At 35.0% G+C, this 27,215-nt stretch overlaps 2 protein-coding genes across 2 annotated transcripts in view; both read left to right on the top strand.

The window, feature by feature from the left end:
• The window catches only part of LOC125830831 (40S ribosomal protein S9-2), a 396,173-nt gene that overhangs the window by 130,970 nt on the left and 237,988 nt on the right, over positions 1-27,215 (top strand). The window lies entirely within an intron of this gene.
• Positions 14,334-25,981, top strand: LOC125830830 (derlin-1). The gene is made up of 7 exons (XM_049510005.1): positions 14,334-14,540; positions 19,233-19,368; positions 24,066-24,139; positions 24,307-24,400; positions 24,612-24,740; positions 24,844-25,004; positions 25,308-25,981. Exons 1-7 carry the CDS (start codon positions 14,524-14,526, stop codon positions 25,531-25,533), a joined length of 837 nt encoding a protein of 278 aa, XP_049365962.1. The 5' UTR covers positions 14,334-14,523; the 3' UTR covers positions 25,534-25,981.

The following is a 27,215-nucleotide window of genomic DNA, read 5'->3' as shown; positions in this document are numbered from 1 at the left end:
AGAGGATAAGGTGGATTTTTGAAGACATCCAAATCTGACTCACCGCCCTATCATTAACGGGACAATCCTCCAGATTTTGTCCCCACAAAGCTCTTTAAACCCACTTTTTAAAAATTTCTATGCAACTCATCATTCTTATGCACCACATTTCAATTTCTTTAAAAACTAAGTAATGGGAAGTTGGTGTTATGTACCGCCCAATATTTATTCATAAAATTATTTATTTAAGATAATTTTAAATTGAAAATAAATTATACACCCTCTGTCCATTTTTAATTGTTATGTTGCACTTTTCGAAAGTCAATTTAATTAATTTTTAAAATTAAATTAGATTACATTCATTCGATATTTTAAACAAAAAAAATAGAAATGCAAAAACTATACGAAAAGGACTATAAATTCCATTTTTTTTGCATATAAATATGATGAAAATACATCGTAAAATGTTAGTCAAAATTATTATTGTTTGACTTTAAAAAAAGAAAATATGACAATTAAAAGTGGACGGAGGTAGTATATATTTGTATAATAATAAATCAACTCATTAAATGTAGAATAAATATTGAATAAAGATTATTAATATTGATAATTTCAAGTGTTTAGTCGTATACATTTTCATTTTTAATGTGTTTTAAATATTAGTATTTCATGTGTATAATTCAGGAATCAACTATAAATATATAAAAAAATTTAAAAAAAATAAAAATAAACATGTTAAATATTGTCACGCCTCGAGCCTACACCTTGGACGTGGCCAACACTCGAGAACCATTTCTGATTCTCAAGTGAACCCTTGGCCTGGCTAACTACTTAGCGGAAGACTTACTCAAGCATTTTAAATTTTAAATAACTGAAGAGAAAATATTTAAGTCAAACATTGTCTGAACTGTCTGAGAATACTGAATGTAAACAGTAATAGTTTAACAAAATATCTGAAGATAAATACCAAGAGACCCTCTAACATTGTCCATCTATGAAGCCTCTACTGTCTTAGATAGGCTTTGGGAAAGACCCACGACAACCTTAAATAAAACTATTAAAGCAGATAAATGACTGGAGTCCTCTGAAAGCAAAGAGGCCTCACCAAAAATTGGTAAGAAGTTGGCTGATATCAACGATGCGCCTGTTGATGATCCTGAACACCTGTATCTGCATCATAAGACGATGCAGGTCGAATAACATTAGTACATTGAATGTACGAGTATGTAATAAGGCTGAGTGAAACAACAATTGGACTGAAAGATTGAAATATAACTCAACTAAAGTAAAGCATAAATATGAGATAAAATCATTTAAACTCCACAAATATAATGCATAATATCAAATTCTGAGCTAAATTGGAATATATATATATATATATAATACTCTTTACTTTACTGGGGAGTTTCTCTAACCGACCAACATCACTATGAGCCTCGTGATAATACAACGTCTTACCCACGTTGCCAGAGCCGCTCTATACCTTGCCGGAGTATAGAACGCAATTGTACTAATGGATCCACTAAAAAGCCTTCTTGAGGTAGGTGAGGAGTTGTCCATCTTATGGTATGATCTTATCTACGATGGCTACGTAGTTTATTGTAACGAACCATAAAATGAATAAGTGAAACTAGAGCCTAATTAACTAGTGTGTCTTACAGTTGTTGTGAGGTTTAAGGGTGTAAAATGTTGTCCCGAACTATGGTTGAGGGTTTAGGGGTTAAACGTCAAGGTACGACTCCCCAAGGACCACCCTAGGGGTCCTTGAGGAGGACCGTAAAGCCTAACCCCCAAGACCCCAAGAAACCAAGACTTTGTCCAAAAAGTTGGACCTACGGATAGGACCTACGCCCAGTAGGACCAACCACGACTCGTGGTCTTGATCTGTAGGTCAAGGCCTTCAAAACCAAGCTACAGCCCCAAACCACGCTTGACCAGGACGGGGTGTGATATAGACCACAGTCCGTGGTTTGGTGGTCGTGGTTCACCCCTGCAAAAGCTGTCAAGGGTTCGGCCAATGTGGGGGTGGTTTGGTAAATTTATGTTCAGTGTAGTTTGGTTGGGGGACAGTTTTAATTAGTTATTTATGGTATTTTAAGGGTTTTTAAAGTATTAAAACATATTTTATACTTCATTATTTCAAAACCCAAAATTAAAACCTCCCCTCCCTTCCAAAAGTTCTCTCTTTAGAAACCTCCATTGGAGGTGACGACTTCAAGCTTCCAAGGTCAAGACTTCAAGTTTTTCAAGGGATTTTCGTGGGATTCTTCCATAAAAGGTATGGTGGTCTTCATCCTTGACTTAGTTTCTTTCAAGGAGCCAATTTCAAAAGTGATTTCAAATATCCAATGTTTACCCAAAAACCCTAGCTTTCAATCTATGCATAGGTTCGATTCTAAATGATTTCCAAAGGCTTTATTGCATTGATTTATGAACGAATTGTGGATTTAAATATGAATTAATATGATTTCTTCTTAGAATCCATGTTTTTCCCCAAATTCCTAAGTTGTGATTTGTGATTGGGATTTGATTGATTATGAAGTATGTGAGTTGTTTATGTGTATAAGGATATAGAATGTTGAAATTATGTTATTGCTCTTGCCAAATTGTATTGATCTAAGGTGTGTGGGTGAATGTGATCTGTGACCCTTGAAAGGCAAGTTATGATCAAATTACATATTGAAGTAGAATTGTGTTTGATCTATTGATCCACTTGAAAGGTGAAGGTATTTACTTACTATGTGTATTGTGGTATTGAATTGATGGATATCTTCTTTGTACCCCTATATATGAATGATCTATGTAGGATCATGATGTAAAGTATATGTGTGTGATTTCAATGAATGCATAATGATCATGTTTAGAATGTAATAGTGTTGTGATTGAAAGCATATTCTTAATTAACACTCATGAATAATGATGATGGAATGTGAATGGTTTTCTCCTATGTATTGTATATGTTGAAATTGGTAGGTTTAGGCATCATTTTCTTGTATAAATGAAAGTAATGTGAATGAGTGTATCTTGAATTGGTCGGCTTAGACATCATCTTCTTGTATAATGAATGTGTCTTGACTTGATGAATATGAATCGATAGACTTATGTCATTCTTTTCATAAATGAAGTAATGTAATGACGACTCTTGAATCGATAGGCTTGTGGCATTCCTCTCCTAATGAGTCAATGTACCTTGAATCGATAGGCTTATGACATTCCTTTCATGTGTAATAATGTACTTTGGGTCGATAGGCTTATGACATTCCTCTCAAGTACAATAATGTTAATGAAAATGAAATACTCTATGGGAATGGAGGCAAAGCACCGAATGGATATGGTAAGATGGAAGCTCTCCCAATTTTAGGTTAGGGTTCCAATGAACATCTTCCTATCCCATAACTATGTGCCCACATAGGATATTAGCTAGTGGTTTCGACCTACGCTAAAATGTTACTAGTTCCACCTTAGGCAAGTGGAACACCTTCCTTTGGTGTGGGGTCATACGACATTGGATTCCATGATTTAGCTCTCATGGTCTATGTTGATTAATGCCTATTCCCATCATGTGAGATGTGCATTATCGTTTCTTGATGAGTTCTATGAAGTGTGGGTGGTAGTATGAGATGTTATCCATGTATTAAGCGAGTAGGTTTTGAGAGGGTCATAGTGAGTTCTCTAAGTCTTAACAGCTAATGTATGAATGTGTCCTAAATAAAGATAATGAAGAATGTTGACTCTTATATATGTTTAAATGAGATGTCGTATGCTATACTTGGATTGTATTATGAGTTACTTCCTTGTTATGACTTAATAAGTATGAATGTACCTTGCCTATGGTGACTTCAAAGGAGTACTTAGTGTGAGTAGTAGTATGGGATGCTACTTGCATATTGCATAAGTATTACTTAGGGTTGTCTTAGGTGATGGTCCTTATGTGATGATATGACTTATGAAATGTTTATGTCTCTTATGTATGAGTATTGTATGAAGATGAAAAGGTTGAATGGTAAGTTCACTTTTGGTGACCTTAATGTGGTACTTTAGTATGGATGGTGGTATGGGACGCTATCCATACATTGCACAAGGTATAGCTTGAGGGTTACTTGAGGTGAAGGCTTAATGTGAAGGTAATGGCTTATATGTTGATCATGTCTCTATTGTGATGAAATGACTTGTTTGTTGGTTATGTTTGAATATTATGCCTCTTATACTTATGATTCATGAAGTTTTATCAAAATGACATAAAAGCTTGACTTTCAAACAAAATGTCCATTTTAAGCATGTTTTTGCATGGCTATCATACTTAGTACTTAATTGTGCTAACCCATTATTCTCCATGTTTTACTACAAGTGTAGGTTTCGTCAAGTGAGTTGCTTTCTCTAGATCAAGGACTTGGATTTGAAATTCTCCAAGACTTAGTGGTATGTCCTCATAGATCGAGGACAAGTACTTGATGTTTCCATTTTTTTCATGTAAAAGACTATTGTTAGACTTTTCGATTGTAAAGGGTTGTGTCCCTACTTATGCTTCAGATGTTGGTTTTAGATGGCCATGTGAGACAATAGACTTCCGCTGTGTTTTCAAGAGTTTTAAATGAGTATTTTGATTGTATGGTTTTAAATAAAGTTTTAATTTTGTACGATTTCTATTATCGAGTGCAATGAAATGCTATGAGGCTTGTATGAGACCCCCTTTGGGGTCAAGTACGCCGTGTCGCATCCGGGGTGTAGACTCGGGTCGTGACATTTATGAAATTTGAGTTGTCTGAACTCTTACCCCATATCGGTGCTCAATACTACTCCCAAAGATAATATACTTGTATAATATGCTCATAGTTTGATAAGCTATATGTCTGTCTGAATAAAGGGCGAGACCAAGCTCAAATCTGTGAGTCAAAGCTCAAATCTTTCTAAAATCTATCTTTCAAAGTCATGTATGCAACTTAAATCATGAGAAAGTTTTCTAACTTGCATAACTCATAAGTATTTGTAATTAATTTTCATAATAGCATATAGACTCTAAAATCATGCTTTGAAATATAAGCTTCATGAAATCATAATAATGTCATGTCAACAACTCACAAGGATAACAATGTAAAACCTTATTACTAAGTATGAAAAAAGGAAGTACATAGGTCAAGAATCTTTAATCTTGAATAATTAATTTAAAGAAAACATAGAATTTGGGTCAAGATTATGGGTGAACTTGAAAGTGGGTTTGATAACCCTAAATATAGAATTTAATTCATGAACATTGATAAATCTTGGATATGAGGATGAAAGGAATTCCTCACAGAAGTCTTACATACATTAATCGCTCCAATTACCGAAGAAAAGAATGATCTTGGAAGAAGAAGGCCTAACAAAACCTTTCTTGAACCTTGGAGATGAGTTCTTGAGGAACTTTCTTGAAAAATCTCTGACTTTCATGAGTAGGAGTCATTAATTCGTGTTAAGATGAAGAAATTAAGAAGTTTCGTGGTTAGATCTTACCTTGGATGATAGATGAATCTTGGAGGAAGTTAGTTTCTTGAAATTTTTTCTTTCTAGGGTAATTTTATGAACTATGGAGGTGTATCATGTTTTTGGATGGTCATTAAAGCCTCAAACGCCCGCGCGGAAAACGCCTTAAGCGCACAGCTAACTGCGCAGAAACGAAGTAGCTACTGCCTCGGCGCGCGCCTGCGCGGAAAATTGCCTCGGCCGTGCGGCCGGTGCGTGGCAAGACATTGTCTAGTAAAAAGGGCATAACTTTTTACTCCGAACTTCAATTGATGCAAACTTGGTGGCATTGGAAAGAAGACGCATAGATCTTTAATTTGATAGGTTGTGGTTCACCTAGTTCTTTATATACTGAAACTCTGAAAGATATGATCATTTGAATTTGACTCATGCGTAAACTGATGCGAAAAACTTAGCCGATAGAAAGACTTTGAACTTGACTTAGTGTTAGAGGTCCCTTAATTATGACCATAAATCACTTACGATACCCTTGATACACTTGGTAACGGACCTTAAAACACATGAGCAAGTAGTACATCACCCGATTTAAGCTCATACTTAAGACAAACGATTCAAATTCTAAGAGTAAAGTTGCGAGGTGTTACAAATATAAATATATAAAGAGCACAAAATATTTTCATGTGCCCCATTTTATGAAGGATCCTAAAAAAATAAGTTTACGATTTAAATTTTAAATGGAACCCACATTTTTTCATTGGATGAAGTTAAATGAACAAGAGGAACCGAATTTTAATAAGCAGGCAGCACAAGTACGCGTGTTGATGGTCTGGTGCCTGCTATTCTCCTTTACTAGTATACATGCCCAGGCCTTGTGCGATTAGTTGATAAATATATTTCTGAATACATGTTCACTTAAACGATCATGGTAAATTTTAAATTCTAACTTATCTTTTTAAACTATAACTTAAAAAAACATTTTTTTATTATGTTTGAAACTGTAACGTGTCTTTTAAATATGTAACTTTTGAAAATTATTCCTTCAAAATATGTGGGTTTTTATAACTCTTTTGTTCATTTCCTTCAATATTCTCTCATCAACATTACTTGTCTTAATATTAGTATCAATGTTTATAAATTTTAAATCATAGAGTTCCCACTATAAATTTTCAAAAAGTGCTCTTATAATATCACTTCAGATAGTATTTTAGGAAAAAAATTAGTATATCCACCTTCAATTAAAAATATTATACCATAAATGCAATATCTTATTGAAGTCGTAGAAAATACAATCATATTCTATTATTTAATCATAGCTAATTACCTTAAAAATGAACTCAGAACATTCATATGATTCCCGTGGAAAAAACAACACAAAACTTAACCCAATATCAAAAATTATGAGAATGCCTCGTAAATATTGAATTTGGGAAATCTAGGAGAATTTATTTTTTTTCAAAATAATTTTTATGGAACCAAATATAATCATGGTTATTAAGTTTTATCCACAATCATGGGTCTAAACATCATTTTTTAGACTTTTATGTGACCTTGACGGCTAATTTATCTATAGTTCCTCGAATTTATTAATGTTATGTATAAGTAACACATGATGTTGTTTAATTAAGCAATGAAACATAATAATCACATTAGATAAATAAAAGTAATGATTCAAAATATATATCCTTAGATCTCAAATATTGATTCGGAATAGAAATGAACAAACACAAAACTACCCCCCACCCCCCCTAAAAAAAAGCTGAAATAAATGTATATAAAAAAATGGTTTGACAAATGATACCTGATTAGAATTGGGTAAGAATAAGAAAAGTAAGTGGGACACAAAAAACTGATAAATTCAATACTTATTGACGTTAACCCATCAAATCTTTGGGACAAATTATGGTTACTAAATTTTCATTGAGAAAACCTATGAATTAAATTGGTACTTTGCAAACTGATTAATAGAATTGAATCCATGACTTCTTATTCAAATTTTTAAAAATATCTGCAAGTATGTAAATTTGAAAATTGTGGATAACTACATGCAACCGTTATTCTAGATAATTAGTATTTTTTCGGTTTTTTTTTTTTTTTTTTTTTTTTTTTTTTTGTTTTGCAATTATTTTTTTAGTTTTAGATTTTAAATCATTTTTGATAATTCATAAATTATATTCATCTCTCCTTTATATAGATATATAGATATATAGATATTATATATATTATATAAATGATGAATTTTAAAAGAAACTTCCAAACGTGGGTTTATAATTTGAAGATATATAATTAGATGTTAATTTTAAATAATAAAGCTTAATTAATTTAAAATATTTATTCACAAAAAAAAAGGAATCTCTCACAGACACACACGTTACATTCTATATTTAAAATTATTTTTAAAATAAAATAATAATTTATTAATTAAGCCAGTAAATGTATTTTTTTCAAATTATTTAAAAAAACTGTTTTTGTGGTGCTGACATGTGGCGCACCACAAAAAAAACTTAATCATATTTAAGTTTTAAATATGTTTTAAAATAATTTATATTTAATTATCTAATTTTATTTTAATTATTTAAAAAGATAATTTTTGTGGTGTTGACAGGTAGACACTTTTTCCTCTCCTATTATATATAGATAGATTATTTTTTTTACCCTCCCTAGGAGCTCCCACCCCTTTTGCTCCCTTGATGACTCGAACTCGCAACTTTCGGGTTGGAAGCGAGGGATGCTTACAAATTTTAATGAAATAATTTACCGCTATACAAAAATCTAAAAATTATTTGAACAACAAAAGTTTCAATTCTTTTTGGTTAAATACCGTGTCAATAGTCAAATGATCACATATAAAATGGAAAATATTCTTTTAGTTTCTTTGAATAATAAAATTCATTTTTGATAATTAAATGATACTTTGTTATATTTAACCTATATTTAATTTAAGTCTATATAATTCAATTTTTTTTTTTAAATTTCATAATAAGTCAAAATTGTACAAATAAATTGAAATATAAGAAATAACTTCAATAATAGCTTATTTAGCATAATTTTACAATTTTGTGAGGATTAAATATATGTCTTATTTTTGAGAGATAGATGGGTTATTATTTGATAGATTTTTAGATTAAAAAAAGTATAATCAAGCAAGACAGTTCATGATTTTTAGTTTTTCTTTCTAACAAAATTAATTTTAAGATGAAAATTATTTACAACTCTCAATTGTGCTTTAAACTTTATTCATTTCATCTATTTATAATAGTCACATTTGAATTTAGCATATTCATGTACAAAATAATGATTGACATGATTATTTTAACATCCACCTCTATTCATTCATGATTACTTTTAAGTCTTGAAAAATGATTTAGAGAATAAGAAATTAATGCTAATGATATACACGAGATTTTTTTTTTTTTCTTGATAGACATTCACTATATTTATACACGAGAAAGAATTATTTTTCCCAAAGTTAAGGTTCCTAAACATTCTCTAAATGATAGACATTCACAATATTTATAACACACCACTTTGAATGTCTAATTCATAGATAATGTGCCTTGTTAAAAACCTTATAAAAATAATTAAAAAAGAAAAAAATTCTAGTGAAGGAAAAGAGTACACATATCTAATAATATGCATCTAGGCTACCTCATTAAAAACCATATAAGGAAAATTCAGTGGGACAAAACTTCATACCGGATAAAGAGTACAACACATAGCAACTCCCCATAATGAGAACATCTATCCAAAGAATTGAATCTTCACATTCCAAGCTTGTGCACCATCTTCTTGAAAGTTGCGGTTGATAGAGACTTGGTGAATATGTCAGTCACATTGTCACTTGAACAAATTTGTTGCACATTTATATCACTATTCTCTTGGAGTACATGTGTATAGAAAAAGCTTTTTTAAAATGTATTTTGTCCTATCTCCTTTTATGAATCCTCCCTTTAGTTGTACTATGCATGCTACATTATCTTCATATAAAATTGTGGATTTTATCACACTTCAAATCACATTTTTCTTGAATGAGATGTATCATGGCCTTCAACTAGATACATTCTCTACTTGCGTTATGAATAGTTATTATTTCAACATGATTTGAGAAAGTGACTACGATGTATGGTTGAATGTTAATTGTCTCTATAGTGAAACTTTTACAATGCATGTTAGGGAAAACATAAGAGTTAAAGGTGAAATGATTAATTGTTTACAATCTCATGCAATTAATGCGTTAACTTGTATTTACAAGTGTGGTTGTATTTTCATTGTGATTTATGATTGTGTTTGTGTGACTAATAGTTGACTCGGGTATCAAGCCTGGTACATGATATTCTCATAGTGAGCTGAGGTACCATGCATGGTACGTACTAACAGTTGACTCGAGTACCACGTTTGGTACGAAATATATGTATGGTTGGCTCCGGTACCACGCAAGTGCAAGCTACTAACGGTTGGATTGAGTACCATGCCTGACATTGGATATTAGCGATTGGCTCGGATACTATGTCTAGTACATATTTGACTGTTTTCTTGTATGTTGGCTCCTTGAGTGAATCGGGCTTGTTTGTTACCATGTGGGATATGCTTCATATAAATATTAAATCAGGATTGGTGGTTGAAAGTCTTGTTGTATTGATGATTTGGTTGATTATGTGTTGACTTGTCTTTACTATATTTTAGTTATGTGTTTACATTTATACCTTTGAAGTTGGCCGATGATCCTACCAGCACACTATGGTTTATGTACATACATTGCACTTGTTGTTTCTTTGCTGGGTACAAGACATATTCAGGTAGCTACTTCGCGACGTCAACTGTGATCGTAACATTATCTGAATCCAAGGGTGAGCTATTCCTCCGGCTGCCATGAACTTGTCTTATTTTTCTAGTCCATTTTCCGAACTTAGACTCTCTTTAGTCTGTTTGTTCTGGGGTTGCATCCCCGTATTCTAAACTAAGAATAGGTGTTTTGGTGCACAACTTTTAATTTCTAAGGGTTTTTCTACGGTTGTTTAAGACTTTGATCTAGTTCCGATAAAGATGTTTTTGGCATTTAAAAATTGTTTGTTATTTGTTGTTTAATACATTACATGTTAGTGATTAGTTGGTTCTCCCACGGGAGTTAGTGTGGGTGTCACTCACAACGGATTGAAATCGTGACATTATGGATCCATAATTCTAAATTGTGGTTATGATGTTAAATAGGTAACGATATTGAAAATTATTAAACGAGTTATATGAGGTAGTTCAACCTTTATTTATGATGTACAAAATAACAATGATTAAACATATTAAATATCAAATATATTTTTTAAACAATGATTAATCCTAAATTTTTTTATTGCCATAACAAAAAAGAACAACCTGAAAAGCATTAATGCACTAAGAAAATAATAAAAGAAATTCCTCAAAAATATCCCTAACCAACATGAATAAGAAGTTCAACTGCCATTCCATATAACGAGTAAAGTGGATTAATGTTGTTGTTCTAATTTACATGACATAATTGAAATTTTGAAAATCACTAATTTCTTTTTATGGATGCTTTTATATATATATAAATATTATAAATTTTTAATTATTGTATTTTTAGTACAATAGATAATTTTTTAAATATATTAAATTGTTTCAAAAAATAATGTTTGCCCATTTCTCCGAGAAGTTTTATTTCGTGAGCCACATGTCACAGGTGTGACACTTGACAACTCGCTCACGAATCTTTCACAATCTTGCAAGCTCAAGTAAATCTTTTTGACACTAGATCGCTAAGGGAATGAAGAAAGACACATGAGAATTACTTAAGCAAACTTTTGTATTACTCAAGACTTGGAAGATTTGTTTTCTTGCTTGATTGATTTACAAATGGTTTCTGCTCTATTTATACTACTAACTTAGGGGCTAATATATAAATAATAATAGTTATGTAAGTCCCTACATAATTACAAACTAAGTCCTCATTCTAGAATACCATACACAACTAGAATGCTCTAATGACATTCCATGTAAATCAATGAAATTCTTAGGTCTTCCAAAGATTTCTCCATATATCTCTAGAATATTTCACTAAGGATTATTATTCTTCCAATATAAGTCTTCCACATGGATAAATTTATTCCAGGTGGTGACTAAGTAGCATGATGACGTGTCTAGTCATAACACTCTCCCCCACTTAATGTTACGACGACCGTGGCGCATTGCTACTGCATGAACAACCGAATTTTGTCTTCTCACATGCGCGACCAACACTCTATTGACTCGATCAATGCCCTTGTGCAACTCCTCAAACATCACGCCTTTGTTTTCTTCTAGAACTTTCTCTATACATGGTGGTAAAGTCCATTTAGTCATGTCTGGTCACACTCGCAATAACAGCTATGTACGTTGACTTTTTCTTCTTAAGGTCCTTCCCAAGCGGCATGGCCGATAGTTGAACTTTTACTTTTGTCTTTGGTACCTTAACCAGTGGGACCATACATGATCCTTCTTGCTCAATGACCAAGAGTCGTTGGAGGTAGGGATCAATCATTGTATAACACTTTTGGAAGAACTTTTGCCCAAGAATCATGTCAAAGATGTCTAAAGGAGCAACAGTAAAATTGGTTTTACCTTGCCACTTGCCTAGCATGATGCTTATTCCATGAGCGACTCTGCACATAAGGGTCGGTGGTGCGTTGACCATTTTGAGGTGAGTCTTACTTGGGTGGTACCTTAACCCCAACTTTGTTGTTGCGGTCTTGGTCATGATGTTTGCCTATGCACCTGTATCGACCATAGTACTAACGTGTCTTCTATTGATCATGATGTCTACGTATTGTGCACCATATTGTTTTGGCTGCTCTAATTTCTTTGCGATATCTCTGTATAGTCCAATCAGGCCCAATTGTGTCGTTCTCAAACCTTGCCCTGGTTCTTGTGCATCTTTCTCCTTCAATTCCCATAATATGGCACCAATGTTCTTTAGTTCAGGACATCTTGCATAGCCATGCGTCCCACCACGTATATAGCAACCGTTTCTCTTTGTAGTCTCTACCTTCTTCTGAGTATCGCTTTGACGTCCATACTTTTTGCCGTCAGACTTATAGGTGTCATGATTCTTGGGATGTGTTTGCTCATCTTTGCTTTTCCCACAGTCTCCCCCACCTTGGTCATGACTACCTCTCATCTCCTCTCCTCTTCCTCTGTCAAAGTTTCAGCCTGCTTGATGGCTTCATCAATAGTCTTAACCTTTTAGTTCTCCAACTTCATCCTAGCCCAATTTTGCAGCCCATCTATGAAGTGGAACAAAATATGTTTTGCCTCATAGATGACGTTGTTAGGGAAGAAAGTCTTCTTGAACTCCACTCGAAATTGCTCCCATGTGTTGATGGTGCAAAGGCCCTTCCCTATTTCCGACTCCTTTCGCCTCCACCATAGCATGGCCATCTTCGAGAGGTACAACACCGCCATGTTGATCTTGTTCTTATCACTCTTCACCCTGTTGCACTTGAAGTGATTCTCCAAATGCCAGATGAAATTCTCCACCTCTTGTGCGTCACGAACGCCTTTGAACATTGGTGTTTTAAGAGCCTCAATCTTGGCCTTCCTAACTCCATTGTATGTCACAGATCCTCGAACTTCCATTCCTCCCTTGAGTGCTTCCGTCTCGGCCTTCATGGTTTAAGTCGTGCTTAATGCATCCATGAGCCGACATTCCAAGAAGGTGATGATTTCCTTCATATCATATTATGCATGCCTATGCACCTCCAACTCTTTGTGGATGTTGTCATTCTCTTCAAGGGTGAAGTCTTTGAGAGTCTTAAACTTGTCATCGACCTTATTCAAGCGCTTGCCTAAGATCTTCACATCCTGCTTCGCCGTGTCAACCCTCGCGATCCGCTCTACTCCGGACGTGACGTCAATGGGCTCCTCATCACGTTCATTGTCACTTGCTTCAGTGGTCGAAAATAGGTGAGATGTCGGTGCTTCACTTGGTTTAGGGTCGAGTAACAATTTCTTGTTACTCTTAAGGTGCTTTCTTCCCTTTCGGTGCTTTTTTCCACTATCCTGACGTTGGTGGTGCTAGAAACGTTGATGTCTCCCTCGTTTGTCATTCCCTTAGCAACCTTGACTCTGATACCACTTTGTCACAGACTTACACTCTACTAAGCACGTGCGACACTTGACAACTCGCTCATGAGTCTTTCACAATCTTGCAAGCTCAAGTAAGCCTTTTCGACACTAGATCGCTAAGGGAATGAAGAAAGACACAAGAGAATTACTTAAGAAGGCTTTTGTATTACTCAAGACTTGGAAGCTTTGCTTTTCTTGCTTGATTGATTTACAAATGGTTACCCCTCTATTTATACTACTAACTTAGGGGCAAATATGTAAATAATAATTATTATGTAAGTCCCTACTTATTTATAAATAAGTCATCATTCAAGAATACTCTACACAACTAGAATGTTCAAAGGACATCCCATGTAATTCCATGAAATTCTTAGGTCTTTCAAAGATTTCTCCATATATCTCTAGAATATTTCACTAAGGACTATTTTTCTTTCAATATAAGTCTTCCACAGGAATAACTTTATGCCACGTGGCATGATGATGCATCGGGTCATGATACACATAACCAATATTTCTTATGTGAGACTACTTTATTGCTTGACAAATAGACACTTTCTTATCATAAAACTAAAATAAAAAACCAATGTTAAATTTAATATTTTTTATTTCCTAATTAAAATACTTAAAACATAAATCTAAAAATATATTCAACATTTTTGTGATTATAAAAGTTCTCAATGCTTGTGAATGGTCTATAATGATGCTAATATTTACCAATTGAATATTTTATTAAATATCTAAAATTTTAGAGAAATAGTTTTACTTATTTAATTTAATTTAAACTTTCAATAAAAAGACATTGAAAGCAAATTTAGAATGTGGGACCCACTCTAATAAGGAATTTCCATTCTCGTTGAAATCGTTATTGACCAATAGCAATTTCCTTGTTGTCGTCGACCAAAGTTGAATATCTTTTGCTTAGGGAACACAACCTGTCAATTGCCTTTGAGATCTGTTAAGGGTTCTGAATTCGCAATGTCATCTCCTGCAGAGTAAGTCCTCCTTTACACTTGATTATGAAATGCTCTCAATGTTTTGTGTTCAAAGATTAAGGCGACTTTAGGGTTTTCTGTTTTTATTTGGAATTATTTGCATATATATGTGTAATCTGATGCTAATTCTATTATTTTCATTATGAAATACTCTCAATTTTAAACTGTTAGGGCTTTTCAGTGGGTCATGAGATGGGATTAAGGATTTTCCCTTATTGTGATTGTGGGATGTTTGAACTATTTGGAGATTTTATGTTTAGTTGCGTCAAGTAGTACAACTCTCAATTATATTTCCATTTAAATGATTGAATTAACACAGAAGCTTGCTCTTTGTTTAATAATGCCCAAATTAAGAACCAGAAATTGTTACATTTTGAGAGAAGAAGCAATAAGTATGTCTATAGAGGTCATGACATAACAGAAATTCATAAGAGGAACACATGGACCATTGATGTCGATAAATGATATTAGCATTCAGGTGTACTGTTTGGAAGGGAGGGCCCCATCTTGTTACGTCGTGGAGAGTATTGAATGGTAAATTTGATGTGAACAGGGCAACAACATACAGAAAGAATAAGTGTGAAATCAGGGAATATGTGTTCGGCCAATTATGCCATGGGTGATGAGGAGTTCTTGTATAATAATAAAATCCGGTGAGAATACAAATTACAGACAAAGACTCTAATTTACTCAATAAATGTACAAATATTGTATTCTTTAATGTTGTCTTACAATTCGTTCAGTCGACTTCCCAACTTAGTGTGAGGATATAACTTTCTACCTCTCACTTATTATCTTCTTTTTCTCCTTTTATGCCTTATAAATCAGAATGGGTGCATCAATTTATAGGCATATTGTTAGTACACTACACCATTTGGAGATTCAAACCTTCACACAATTCAAGCTTATCAAATTTGAATTTTCTAGTCATCATGTCTTAATCAAGCAATCTAGATTGGTTCAAACCCTCCATGTTTGAATTTAACCATCAATATTTGGATAACTGAAAGCATGGGAAAAAGCAACAGTTGCTAATTTCTTGAAAATTCAAGGCCTCTTAATAGATTTCTGCCTTGGCTTGAGTTTTCTAACATAGGAGACTTGCTTCATGTTGAACAAAATTGACTAAGAAATTCTCAGTACTAATCATGTAACTTTGTCATCTGGTATCACCTTGCCTAGCTCTTACTTGCATTTCTCTGCCTTCATGGCAACTTTGTCAAATTGTGGAATCTTTTGGGCTCTCTGGAATTTTGCCTTAGTGACTTTGTCCGAGCTTACGTGAGTTGTGCTGCATATTCCATTTGATTTCAGAATTCTCTCGATTACCCGCTTCATTATTCAACACAATGAGTCTTTTAGGCCCTAGCATTTAGTTGTATCTGGCTGACTCATATTTGCTCCAACTTCTTGCTAAAAAGTCATTGCGCGGAAGCTTGCCTTTGTCACACTCATGCATGCTTAAATTAGCTTGGCCATTGTATCTCGCTTAATCATTGAGAGGATATCGGAACTTACCATTAGTGTGCATGAGCCTCATCACTTTTCATCCAATCTCAATCCTTATTGGGATCAATACATGATAACTCACATTCTGACATTATGTTTGTTATCAACATCCTGAATCAATGGGAAACAACACAATTAAGGCATATCAATAATTGTGAAAAATACTTTCACATGAATATATTGCCTTGGGCTTTGATACCATAGTGTTATACAGTGAGGATCGACCAGTACATGGTAATGAATTGCATGGGTCGACCAATTATCTATACTCCAACAGATCAGGACGATGGATTACAATATGATAGAGTATACAAAAGGAAATATTTCTGATTACACTATAATTCATCCATAAAGTACCTCAAAGTAATTCCTTACTATTTCACGTTAAGATGGATTTTACACTAGTGTATCCTAACACCTAACCCTATAATGCTGTCTCACTTTGCAAAAAAAAAAAATCTCATGATTATCACTAATTATTTAACAACCCCTTCCATATCATCTTTCTTCTTCTCATTACATTTTCTTCCATAGCTAACTGATGAAATAGGGTGCTTCAGTTTATTGGCTTATGGCTAGCACACACCCAATTTATTTTAAAGAATATGCAGGCATATGGTTAGCGTACAACTAGGGGTGACAAAAGGGGTGGTCGAGTCGGATTTGGTTTGGTTGAAAATGAGTCAGGTGAAAATGGATTAAAAACTCGACTAGACTCATATTTGATATGGATAAAAATGGATACACCAAATGGATAATATGGATACCCATATTATACATATAATCCATTACTTCTTATTATATATATAAAGAAATAAGTACTTCAGATTACACGATCTTTTTCTTATTCTTTTTCTCCATTAGAGTGTGTTTGGTATGAAGGAAAATATTTTTCTGGATAAGAGTGGTCTAGAGGTCAAAATTCGGGCTTCGGGTCAGAGTCAGGAGTCGGATCCCAGGTCTGAACTGTTTCGGGTGGTGAGGTTTAAGGAAAGTTTTGAAAAATATTTTCCTTATTTAAGGAGAATTTTGATTTTTTTTCCCCTTTATGCATGGAAGTCATTTTTTCTTAAATTATAGGAAGTTAAGTCCATTTGAATAATATTTAAGCCAATCAAACATGATTTAAGAGGAGTGCACTTGGTAGATACTTGGGTTATCCATATTTTATGATGGATAATATAGGTTGATCCATATTTGACCGACTTTTAAATGATTCTGAAGAACCAATTAGTTGTAGCAGCACCTGCGACTGAAAGAGTAGCCCTGAAAAACATTCAAAAGAAGAGGTCTAGGGCTGGTTCCGGAAAGGGATTGAAGAGAATGTAATTCAGTAGTTCATTCAAGGTTAGACAGAATTAGTTAGAAGTACCTCTTCTATTGATATTGACATGATGTGATACTCTCTTCTCTCGCCCGTAAACCATAGGAAACATCTGCAGCAAACATCTTCTAAAAAGCTGGTTGGAGTTCGGGAAGTTGGTCGGAAAGTACCTAGTTCAGTGACGCCTATTGCCTTTGTCGCATTCAAACGTTATTGGCAGAATGCCCTCAATCTAGTCTTGAAGCAAGGAACCAATCGTCATGCTTAACATACACGTTTTGTAGAACTTATGCCCCTCCTCTCTCTAAGTAGAATCAGGCTGAGTGATCTACTATGAATACAATAGGAAGGAAGATAGAAATTTAGAAGAGAGAGTCTCGCACCCCCAGTGGAACACATAATTCATGCCCAACACAACCTAATTGGTGAGTGGATGACCTCCTTAGTTATTACCAGCCAAACCCACTTTATTACGATTTTCTATTTTTTGATAACCAACCCATTTATAATGGGTTAATACTTAGTCGCACGGATAACCATAAATTTTACCCATTTTGCCACCCCTACGTACATCCAATCTGAAACTTCAAAGTTTCAAACTCATCAAACTTGGATCTTCTACTCAATGTGCTCGAATCAAGCCGTAGCTATTGTTTGAAACTCTCCATGTTGAAACCTAAGATTCAATACTTGGGAAGAAAATTAATCATGGGCTAACTTCCTTTAAATGTGTTGGTGATATGCTGGGATTCAAAAGTTTTCATTCCAGCTGAAGTAACTTTGTCAGTATTAAAATCATTGGACATTATCACGGGGTAGAGCAGGAAGGGGCAAACTTGTATATGACAATATGTAAATTATTTATACTATATCAACAAAAGAAATGGAAAAAGAATGTAAGCACTTGATAAGCTTGTGTCTGTGTTTATTGAAGGCTGATTATTATCTTCATATTCATCAATGAGCTGTGCTTGGTCATCTGTATTTCCGAATATGACATGAAACTGATCTTCCGCCAAAACATCTGGCATCTTCCTTACCCGCTGTCCACGAAATGCATTTTAGGCTTGAGATCCACGTGTTTTTAGCTAGTTTTTTTGTCCTCCATCTGATCCAGCTTGCTAAGGCACCTTTGACGGTGTAGGGCATTGCACTGTTTAAGCCAAATAGTCAAAGTACTTCCCAGATCCCTGTCACCTGTGAATAGAGAAGGTAAAGATGACATCATCTTTTCATGTGTGTAGCATCTATTGTGTCCTATTCCGACCTCTTTGTAGATTATCTTGCATGAGACAACTTATTTGAAAAATTGCAAGAGACAAGCCTTATGCATTTCTTTCCTTAAAGACCGATCTACTTCACTATGACATGCCATCTATTGTACCTGACAGAGTCTACCTCTTCTAGTAGTTCTGCGTTAAACTCTTGAGTAATAATGGGGTTTTCCCCTTTCAATATTGATGATTCCTCCTAAATGTGAGGTCCCAACTGATTCTTTTGTTGTTTATTGTTAAGCATTTATCTATGGCAACTTCATGCTGTACAAATTCCGAAATTCATCTGTGGCGTGTTCTCAAGTGAGGCATCCTTTAGAATCTATTTCTTATGTCATTTCCAAAGAAAGGAAAAGTTTGGAATGTATGTGTCTAGCGTCTACTGATTGAGAGTTGGACTATATTTGATAGATATGGGATGCTGTCCTCTCCTACCTATAACCTTTGGTATTTAGCTTTGTTATCTTTTGCTTTCCATATATGTTATCCATTTGGCCATTTTTCATTCTATCTTCTCTGCTTTTTACTTTATGATTTTCCATGCCATGTTTTCACTACAAAATCTAATTGGTTTTCTCATTGCAGGTTCTATAAATCACTTCCACCTATAAGCAAGGCTTATGGAACTGCTTGTCTGCTGTTTACCGTTGCATATCAGTTGGGATTGTATCATCCTGCTGATATTGCATTATTATATGAGCTAGTACTCTCTCGTTTTCAGGTAGATATGCTTATTTTGGTGAAATTTCATTATTATATCAACATCTTAACAATGCTAACCAGCCACCAAAATATATCATACTGGTGATTGTGTTAATTAAATAGCATGATTTTTGGAGACTTTATTTTCCTAGCATAATAACATGAATATAATATTCTTTTACTGTGATTGATTGTCTTTCCTTGATCAGTTATAAGATTCATTATATAAATATCTCTTCTCATGGGATGAAAAGACATATAATACAAGAAGGCATCTCTCCCTGTCAAAATCTTCATTGTATCTGAGCCATTGTTGTCTTTTGATGTGAGGTTTCCTCCCGCACAGCATTAGAGTTGAGTTTTTGGGAGGAGGTCGAGTTCTCTCCCTCCTTGAATTTGTCCGTGATTGAAAATTTTTCCGCAGGATCCAGCTGACTAAGGCGACTAAGCCCCAGTCGGCCACTGTTGAAAATACCTCCCGATGCACCCTCATGTGCCACCAGAAGGTTTGACGTGTCATTGCCATGGCTTTAAGCATGAGCCCACTTTTGACAAGTTTTTTTTTCGAACTCCTTTTCTTGGGGCTCGCCCTAGAATTTCAAGCACACCCATATAATCTGTCACTTTCTGACCATGAACAGTAGGGTTTTGATGTCTAATCACAGTTCCAGCTGGATCTCGAGTCACTGTTAAGTTTCCAGAATTCTTTTCTGGTGATGGGTTGACCCTTGACATCTATTTGTGAAGTATTTCTTCTCAGAACACTTGTTGGTATTAGATCTTTGTTTGTCCAAACTATGGAGGGTACAAAGCAGTGGATAATAATCCTGTTTCACAGATAAGTGCTGTGAAACTAGATGGTTTTGTATCTTATTTGGCCAAATTCTTGTGCACGTTTAATCAAGTCTAGAAGTTGTATGGTTATATTATTGGAGAAAAGAAAACACCTGATCTGATTGATGCTAACTATTGTCAATGAGATTCTGATAGTTCCCTTGTTATGATATGGCTGTTAAATTTTATGCACCTCCGAATCTCTAAGCAATATTTATTGCTTTGTTGGAAAGAGTTGGCATTCAACTAAGCGCTTACTCTCTCAAGGGTAATGATGCCCAGATCTTTGAAATTTAAAATAAAATTCATGCCCCTAAGCAAGGGGAGTTGATTATTACTCTGAGTTAAGTGGGTTATGGAAACTATTATTAGGATCTCCAAGTGAAGTGTACCGATGATGGTTTGGCTTGTGATAGATATAATGGATGCCACTCTAGTTGTGCCTATTTTATTAATACATACCACTTTAAACATTCAATTTTCAGAGTCCTCTAGAGGCTTTTAGAAGGTGATGTTAGATCTCAGATTCTCATGGGTAACATCCACGCTTAGAAAGGATCTCCTGGAGTGAGGATAATAGAACTTGTACCCTTTCTATAGGATAATACCCAATAAAGAAAGATTTAAGAGCACTAGGAATTAGGATCAAGTTCCCCAAAATTCCTAGTGTGAACAAAGCAAACACACAACCACCTTCACAGGAACAAACATTTATTCTCACGTGGGAGCTGTGGAAGAACAGTAATTCAATCAAACATGGAGGATCAGTCACATTAATAGACTGATATATGATATATCAAGTTCAACTTACTCTACAGCAGCTGGGAAAAATCAGATTTCCATGGCTACATTCCATTCCCACTGAGGGAACATTCCTTCAACCAGTAATTAGGCAATTACAAGCCTAAGATATATCATGCCACAGTCTACTAGAAAATGCCACAAATAGGAAGACTTAAATGTAACACTGATGGGGTAAACAGAGGGATTCAGGCAGGAGTGCTTATGGCTTCTGGGGAAGTTGCACCTTCTTCTACTGATGAGTTATCTACATTTCCTAATGAACTAGATTTGCCTACTGCTCATAGAAAAAGACTTAGATCTTGTACCCAATATCCTTTATTTGATTTTTTTCACCTATAATCCTTTATCTACTTCTTATAGAGCCTTTGCCTTTTCTATTTCTTCTATGTCTATTTCCTTGAATTGGTGGGAAGCTTTTGTAGACCCTTAATGGAATCAATCTATGATTGAAGAAATGAAACCGTTGTCAAAAATTGAGACTTGGGAACTTATTACTTCACCACCCAGACAAGAAATTGGTTGGCTGCAAATGTGTCTTCACTCTATTTAAAGATCCAATGAAAGATTGTTGGCTAAGGGATTCACTCAAACTTATGGAGTTGATTGTTAGGAGACATATTCCCCAGGTGCAAAGATGAAGACTATCAAAATCTTTTTTTTTCCGAGCAACTAATCTTGATTTGGGACCGATAACAGTTGAATGTGAAGAATGCATTTTTCACGGAGAAGAAGAAAATGGTGTATATGGAGATCCCTCCTGGGTTTATTAATGAACATAGTTAGGGAAAGGCGTGCTACCGGAAGAAAGACTTGCTCTAGTGTCATGGATAGTATCCCTACATATCTCATGTCACAATTCCCTTTGCCAGGCAAGGTCTTGAAGCAGCTGGATAAAGTCGGGAGGAACTTCCGTTGCGAGGGTAACAGTGAAGGGCACAAGTTTTACTTAGTTAAATGGTCTAATGTAGTTAGACCAAAGCTGCAAGGGGGCTTGGGAATCAGGGACCTAGCCAAGCATAACAAAAGCATGTTGTAAAAATGGCTATGGAGATGGGGAATGGAGGGCAATAGCTTATGGAAGGAATTGGTTGCAGCAAAGCATGGTAAACTAAACCACTGTTTACTAAAAGCAAAATAATTCTCTACACGGGGGGTTGGGCCACGGAAACATACATGCAAATATTGGGACTATCTCTTTCAACAAATTTCATTCAAAGTTTGGAATGGCCTGAAAGTGAAATTCTGGAAAGACAAGTGGCTCGGGAATTTCATTTTGAAAGAGCTTTATCCAACTCTCTTCCAAATAGCACGTGATCCTGACTCGACAGTTGCACAGAACAGATAGGACAATCAATGGAATTGACCTCTCTTTTGGTGGAAGATTGATTTTGACTAATGTTTTTGATGGTACACCGACTTACTTAATGTCATTATTACCAATCCTAGCAAAGGTGGAGTAACATATTAACAAGCTGAGGAGGGGATTTCATTTGGGATGGTAATGTCGACAACAGGAAACTCCACATGGTGAAATGACAAAAAATAACGAGTAAACACAGAAGGGTTTGGAGTAAGGGACCTGAAAATGCACAATAGGAATCTCTTGTATAAGTGGTTTTTGGGATCCTAAGCCTGTAGCCTCTCCCAATGCGGTGGCTATGTGGAACCTGTGCATTTAAGAATAAAATATTAAATTAAAGGTCGGGAATTAAGAAAGATTAGATTGTGGTTTGACGAGGGGTTGTTGAAGAACCAATTTCCTACGATTTACAGCTTGGTTCTAGATCAAGAGTGTGTGCTTGGTGACTGTTTTTTTATGGTAGCTGGAACTTTCAATCCAGAAGGATTTTAATGATTGGGAGTTGGATAAAGCAGCTTCCTTTTTACAGAAAACGCAGATAGTAAAGATTGAAGAGGAAAAGTAGGATGCACATACATGACTTTCAATAGCTCGGGAAACTTTACTGTAAAATCTTGTTATGAATGGCTACAACGACAAACTCATAGTTTTGTGATTCGTTGGCTCTAGAAAAATGCTCTGGAAATCTTAGGCTGCTAAAGAAGTAGCATGTTGGGTGAATTGCTGCCTATGGTGGTTGTTTGACTCGAGATAAATTAAAGAGGAGGGGTTTTAGCTTATGCAACATGTGCATTTTATTTGAATGCTCTGAAGAAACTGTTAGTCCTTTGTTGCACTGTAATTAAACATGGCTGATTTGGTTGTTATTTCTAAAAAAAAATGCTTTGGTGTTTGTTGGGTGACGCCTCAGAGCTTTAAAATTACTCTACTGTTGGCAAGGACAGTGTGGAAAGAAAGGTGAAGAAGATTTGGAGATTAATCCGCCTAAGCATCAACATATGGACAAATTGCCTGAGGGAAACAAAAGATGCTTTGAAGGAAGAAAGGAATAAAAGTGCTTTGGTAAAATTAGATGCTTGCCGAACTTATTATGTTAGGCATAGGGACAATACTGTTATTAGTATATCTCACTTCATGGGCCCTCTTGATTTTGTTTGTGTAGTTTTTGATTGAGTCCAGACTAATATAACTTTTTCAGTACCTCCTTGGTACTGCTTTGTTAATAAATATTTTGTCAGTATCAAGGAGGTACTGAAAAATGTAAAGACAATGGGCTACCAAACTATCATTTTAGCATTCTGTTTGATAAAGAACTGATGTTGAAGAAGAGAACCATGAGAATGTAGTTTTTGAAGTGAAAATTTTTGATTAAATTTTATAGATTTTACGAAAATACCTGATTGTGTTTATTATTAAAGCACCATATCATTGAATAATTGAAATTTCTAGTATTGCTTGATAATCAATGCTTACTCTGACAATTCTCGGATTGTGCCACATGCCTGTATTTCCACAAAAGATACTAGTAATTAATGTTCTTTTGTTAATTTGCATCGAATTAAATGATGTTGAGCCCAGAAAATGACCATTTTGCATTGCATGCATGTGCCTAGATCCTGGTGTCTGAAAAGTTTCTTGTTCTAGTACCCATGATGCATGGAATTCTTTTTGTAGGTTTTATTTTCTTAAATAATTACAGGATGCTACATTTGCTTCAGGTATGGAGATTGATTACAAATTTCTTCTTTCTTGGAAAGTTCTCAATTAATTTTGGGATTCGCCTCTTAATGATGTAAGTCTCCACAACTTTTGAGTGGTAGCTTTCTTTTGAAGTCTTTTTCTCTAAGAAATCATTTTCTAGAGCGCTATTAAAACATGAAATTAGATATGAAATGTAAAAGGATCTCCTTTTTTACTTTTTTTGGAAATAAATATGGTTGTTGCTACTTGATGTTATAGAGCGAGATATGGAGTGCAACTGGAGAGTGGACCTTTTCAAAGACGAACAGCAGATTTTCTGTGGATGATGATATTTGGAGCTTTGACATTATTGGTATGTAGATGCTGAAGAACAATAGAGAGTAAATTACCCAAGACATGAGCTCCTATTAGTGTCTGCCTTAGCAGTTAGCTGAGACCTGATACATTTTTCTCTTGCTATCCTCTTTACAGTTCTACTGTCTATCTTACAATGAAGATGACGTTTGGTTCCTTTGATACACATAAATTAAGCTTTCATTTTTCAATATGTTGTTTCACTGTAGGCTTTATCTGCAATCCCCTTCTTCCGTTCCCCATTCTTGGGTGTATCACTGGTTTTCATGCTTCTGTATGTCTGGAGTAGAGAATTCCCAACTGCTAATATCAACATTTATGGTCTTGTGACCCTAAAGGTACGATTCAGTGCTTTCATTTAATTATTTCAAGCCTCTCCGGTTCTCATGTTCTTGATCTTATTGTCCATTGGTGAAAAGCTTCTTTGTATCTAACTTGCAGGCATTTTACTTGCCATGGGCCATGCTGGGTTTAGATGTTATCTTTGGTTCACCAATTATGCCAGATCTCTTGGGGATCATTGCTGGACATCTCTATTACTTCTTAACCGTGTTGCATCCACTTGCTACTGGGAAGAACTTGCTGAAGACACCAATTTGGGTGTATCCTTTTTATTGCAGTTTGACCAGTGGTCATTTAGATTTTAGATGTTCTTTTAACTGCTTTCTGAAATCACCCATGTTTATATCTTTTCACAGAGCACCACCAGAGAGGTCATTGCAGTTGAATGCTTCCTAGACCATCAATTTTTTTTTTTCTGCTGGGTTGCCCCTGGCTCATTTGGATTTTCTGATTTCCACCTAACAAAATCTAAACAAAAAGAGGTGAAGAAAATGCTCATTTTTTCTGCATTTAGGAAATGAATTTTTTCTTTCCTGCAAATTTCGTTAACTGATTATGTATAGACATAAACTGGTTATGCGTTGGAGGATTGGTGCACCAACTGGTACTCCTGCACAACCTGATAATCCTGGTGCAGCTTTCAGAGGGAGATCTTATCGGGTTGGTGGAGCAACAGCGTATCCTGCACAACCTGATAGGGGTTCTGGTGTAGCCACAACTAACCCTGTGCAACCTGATAACGGTCCTGGTGTAGCATTTAGAGGGAGATCATATCGCCTTGGTGGGTGAATGGCTACATTTTCTACTGCCAACCTGTAGCTTCAAGTCGACAGTGAATTTTTTTTCACGTTATCTTGATAATGCAAGGCAAGGGAGTCTTTTAGTTTTATTTCTAAATATAATGTTGAAGGTGTAATTCTGCCGAGGGAATGCATAAGCATCAGTAATCATCCCCTTTCTGAAGTAAAACTGATTGTGCAGGTTCATTTCCTTTTAAATTTTCCCGGTAGAAGATTTTACAGAAGGTCAACTGAAAACAGATTATGTTCTGTGGGGAGAGCAGTGATAGATGAAATTTTTTCTTATGGATATTTGCTAATTTTCCATGGAAAACTGACAGTGGATGCAAGTCTGGTACTTCAGCATCAGTTGAGAGTCATATATATTCCTTACTTCTACCACCCAAAATGGATTGATGGTTTTGCTATGGTATGAATGTTAGTAGTCATTTGAATCATGCATTCTTCTGAGAATTTACAGTTTAAACGTAGGAGTTGAATACCATCTTGACTAATTTCAAGCATCTGCTGGCTTTTGTCTTGGTCCATCAGGTTGTGGCAAATATTACTTTTTGCATAGTTACATAATTAGGGGGTTTTGGATGCTGAGGATTAGGATAGAAGGTTAGTAGGTAGTCAAGTGTTGTGTTTGTGCATCATGGTAACATTAGCACTAATCTCGTAGTTTCTTGCCCTTTGAGTTTTGTTAATACTTGTTCTTTTCCTTGATTATCACATTATTTTGTTGTTACCGTGCCTTTTTTTTTGTGGATACTATGTAATGATTTTGTTATTGTTTGTTATGTCTGTTTTGCTTATGTATGTTATTTTAAACGGAAAAGGGCCAAAAATACCCTTAGACTATTTGAAAAGGTTTAAATATAGGACAAATTACTTAACTACACTCCTTTATTTACCTTAATATCTATTTATCCCTACTTATTTCAAAATTTTCAAAAATTCCTTACTTTACCTATGTATCCCGTGCACAACGCTATGTATCCCGCATGTATCCCGTGCACAACGATATGTATTTCGCCATGTGGAATGTATCAAACGCTATGTATTCCGTGCACAACGTTATGTATCCCGCATGTATCCCGTGCACAACGCTATGTATCTTGCTATGTGGAATGTATCAAACCTAATGTATTTCGTGCACAACGCTATGTATCCCGCTATGTGGAATGTATCAAACCTAATGTATCCAGTGCACAACGCTATGTATTCCGCAAACATCATTTTAAAGAGATTTTTGATAAATAGAAAACTAGAAGGGATATGATATTTAGTACTTATAACATGTGGTTTCTATAATTTATACTTAAATATACCCTCCATTTACCTATTGGGCTGAAAATACCCTTCAGTCTACCTTTTTGGTCCATTTTTACCCTTAAAACTAACACCCTTTTTGAAAAAAATATTATTATTATTATTTATTACGTGACATTTTTTTATTGGATAAATTAAACCCCAAACCATTTAATTCTCTCTGCCCACTCCGACCCATTCCAATGCTCACAACCCAAAACCCAATTAAAAGACCCATGGATATTGATCGCTCATTTTTTTTCCCTTCAACCCTAATAGCTCTTTCTTCTTCCCTCTTTTTTTTATTTAACAATTTCAACACCAACCTGCCTTATTCACCATTCTACCAAACTAGACCAAAACAGCAGCAAAACAACA

Source organism: Solanum verrucosum, unplaced genomic scaffold (assembly GCF_900185275.1).
Source record: "Solanum verrucosum unplaced genomic scaffold, falcon-dt-bn FXZP01000154.1, whole genome shotgun sequence".
NCBI classification, from domain to species: domain Eukaryota; kingdom Viridiplantae; phylum Streptophyta; class Magnoliopsida; order Solanales; family Solanaceae; genus Solanum; species Solanum verrucosum.
The sequence above is the reverse complement of the archived record's forward strand: the minus strand, read 5'-3'. Positions and strand labels throughout refer to the sequence as shown.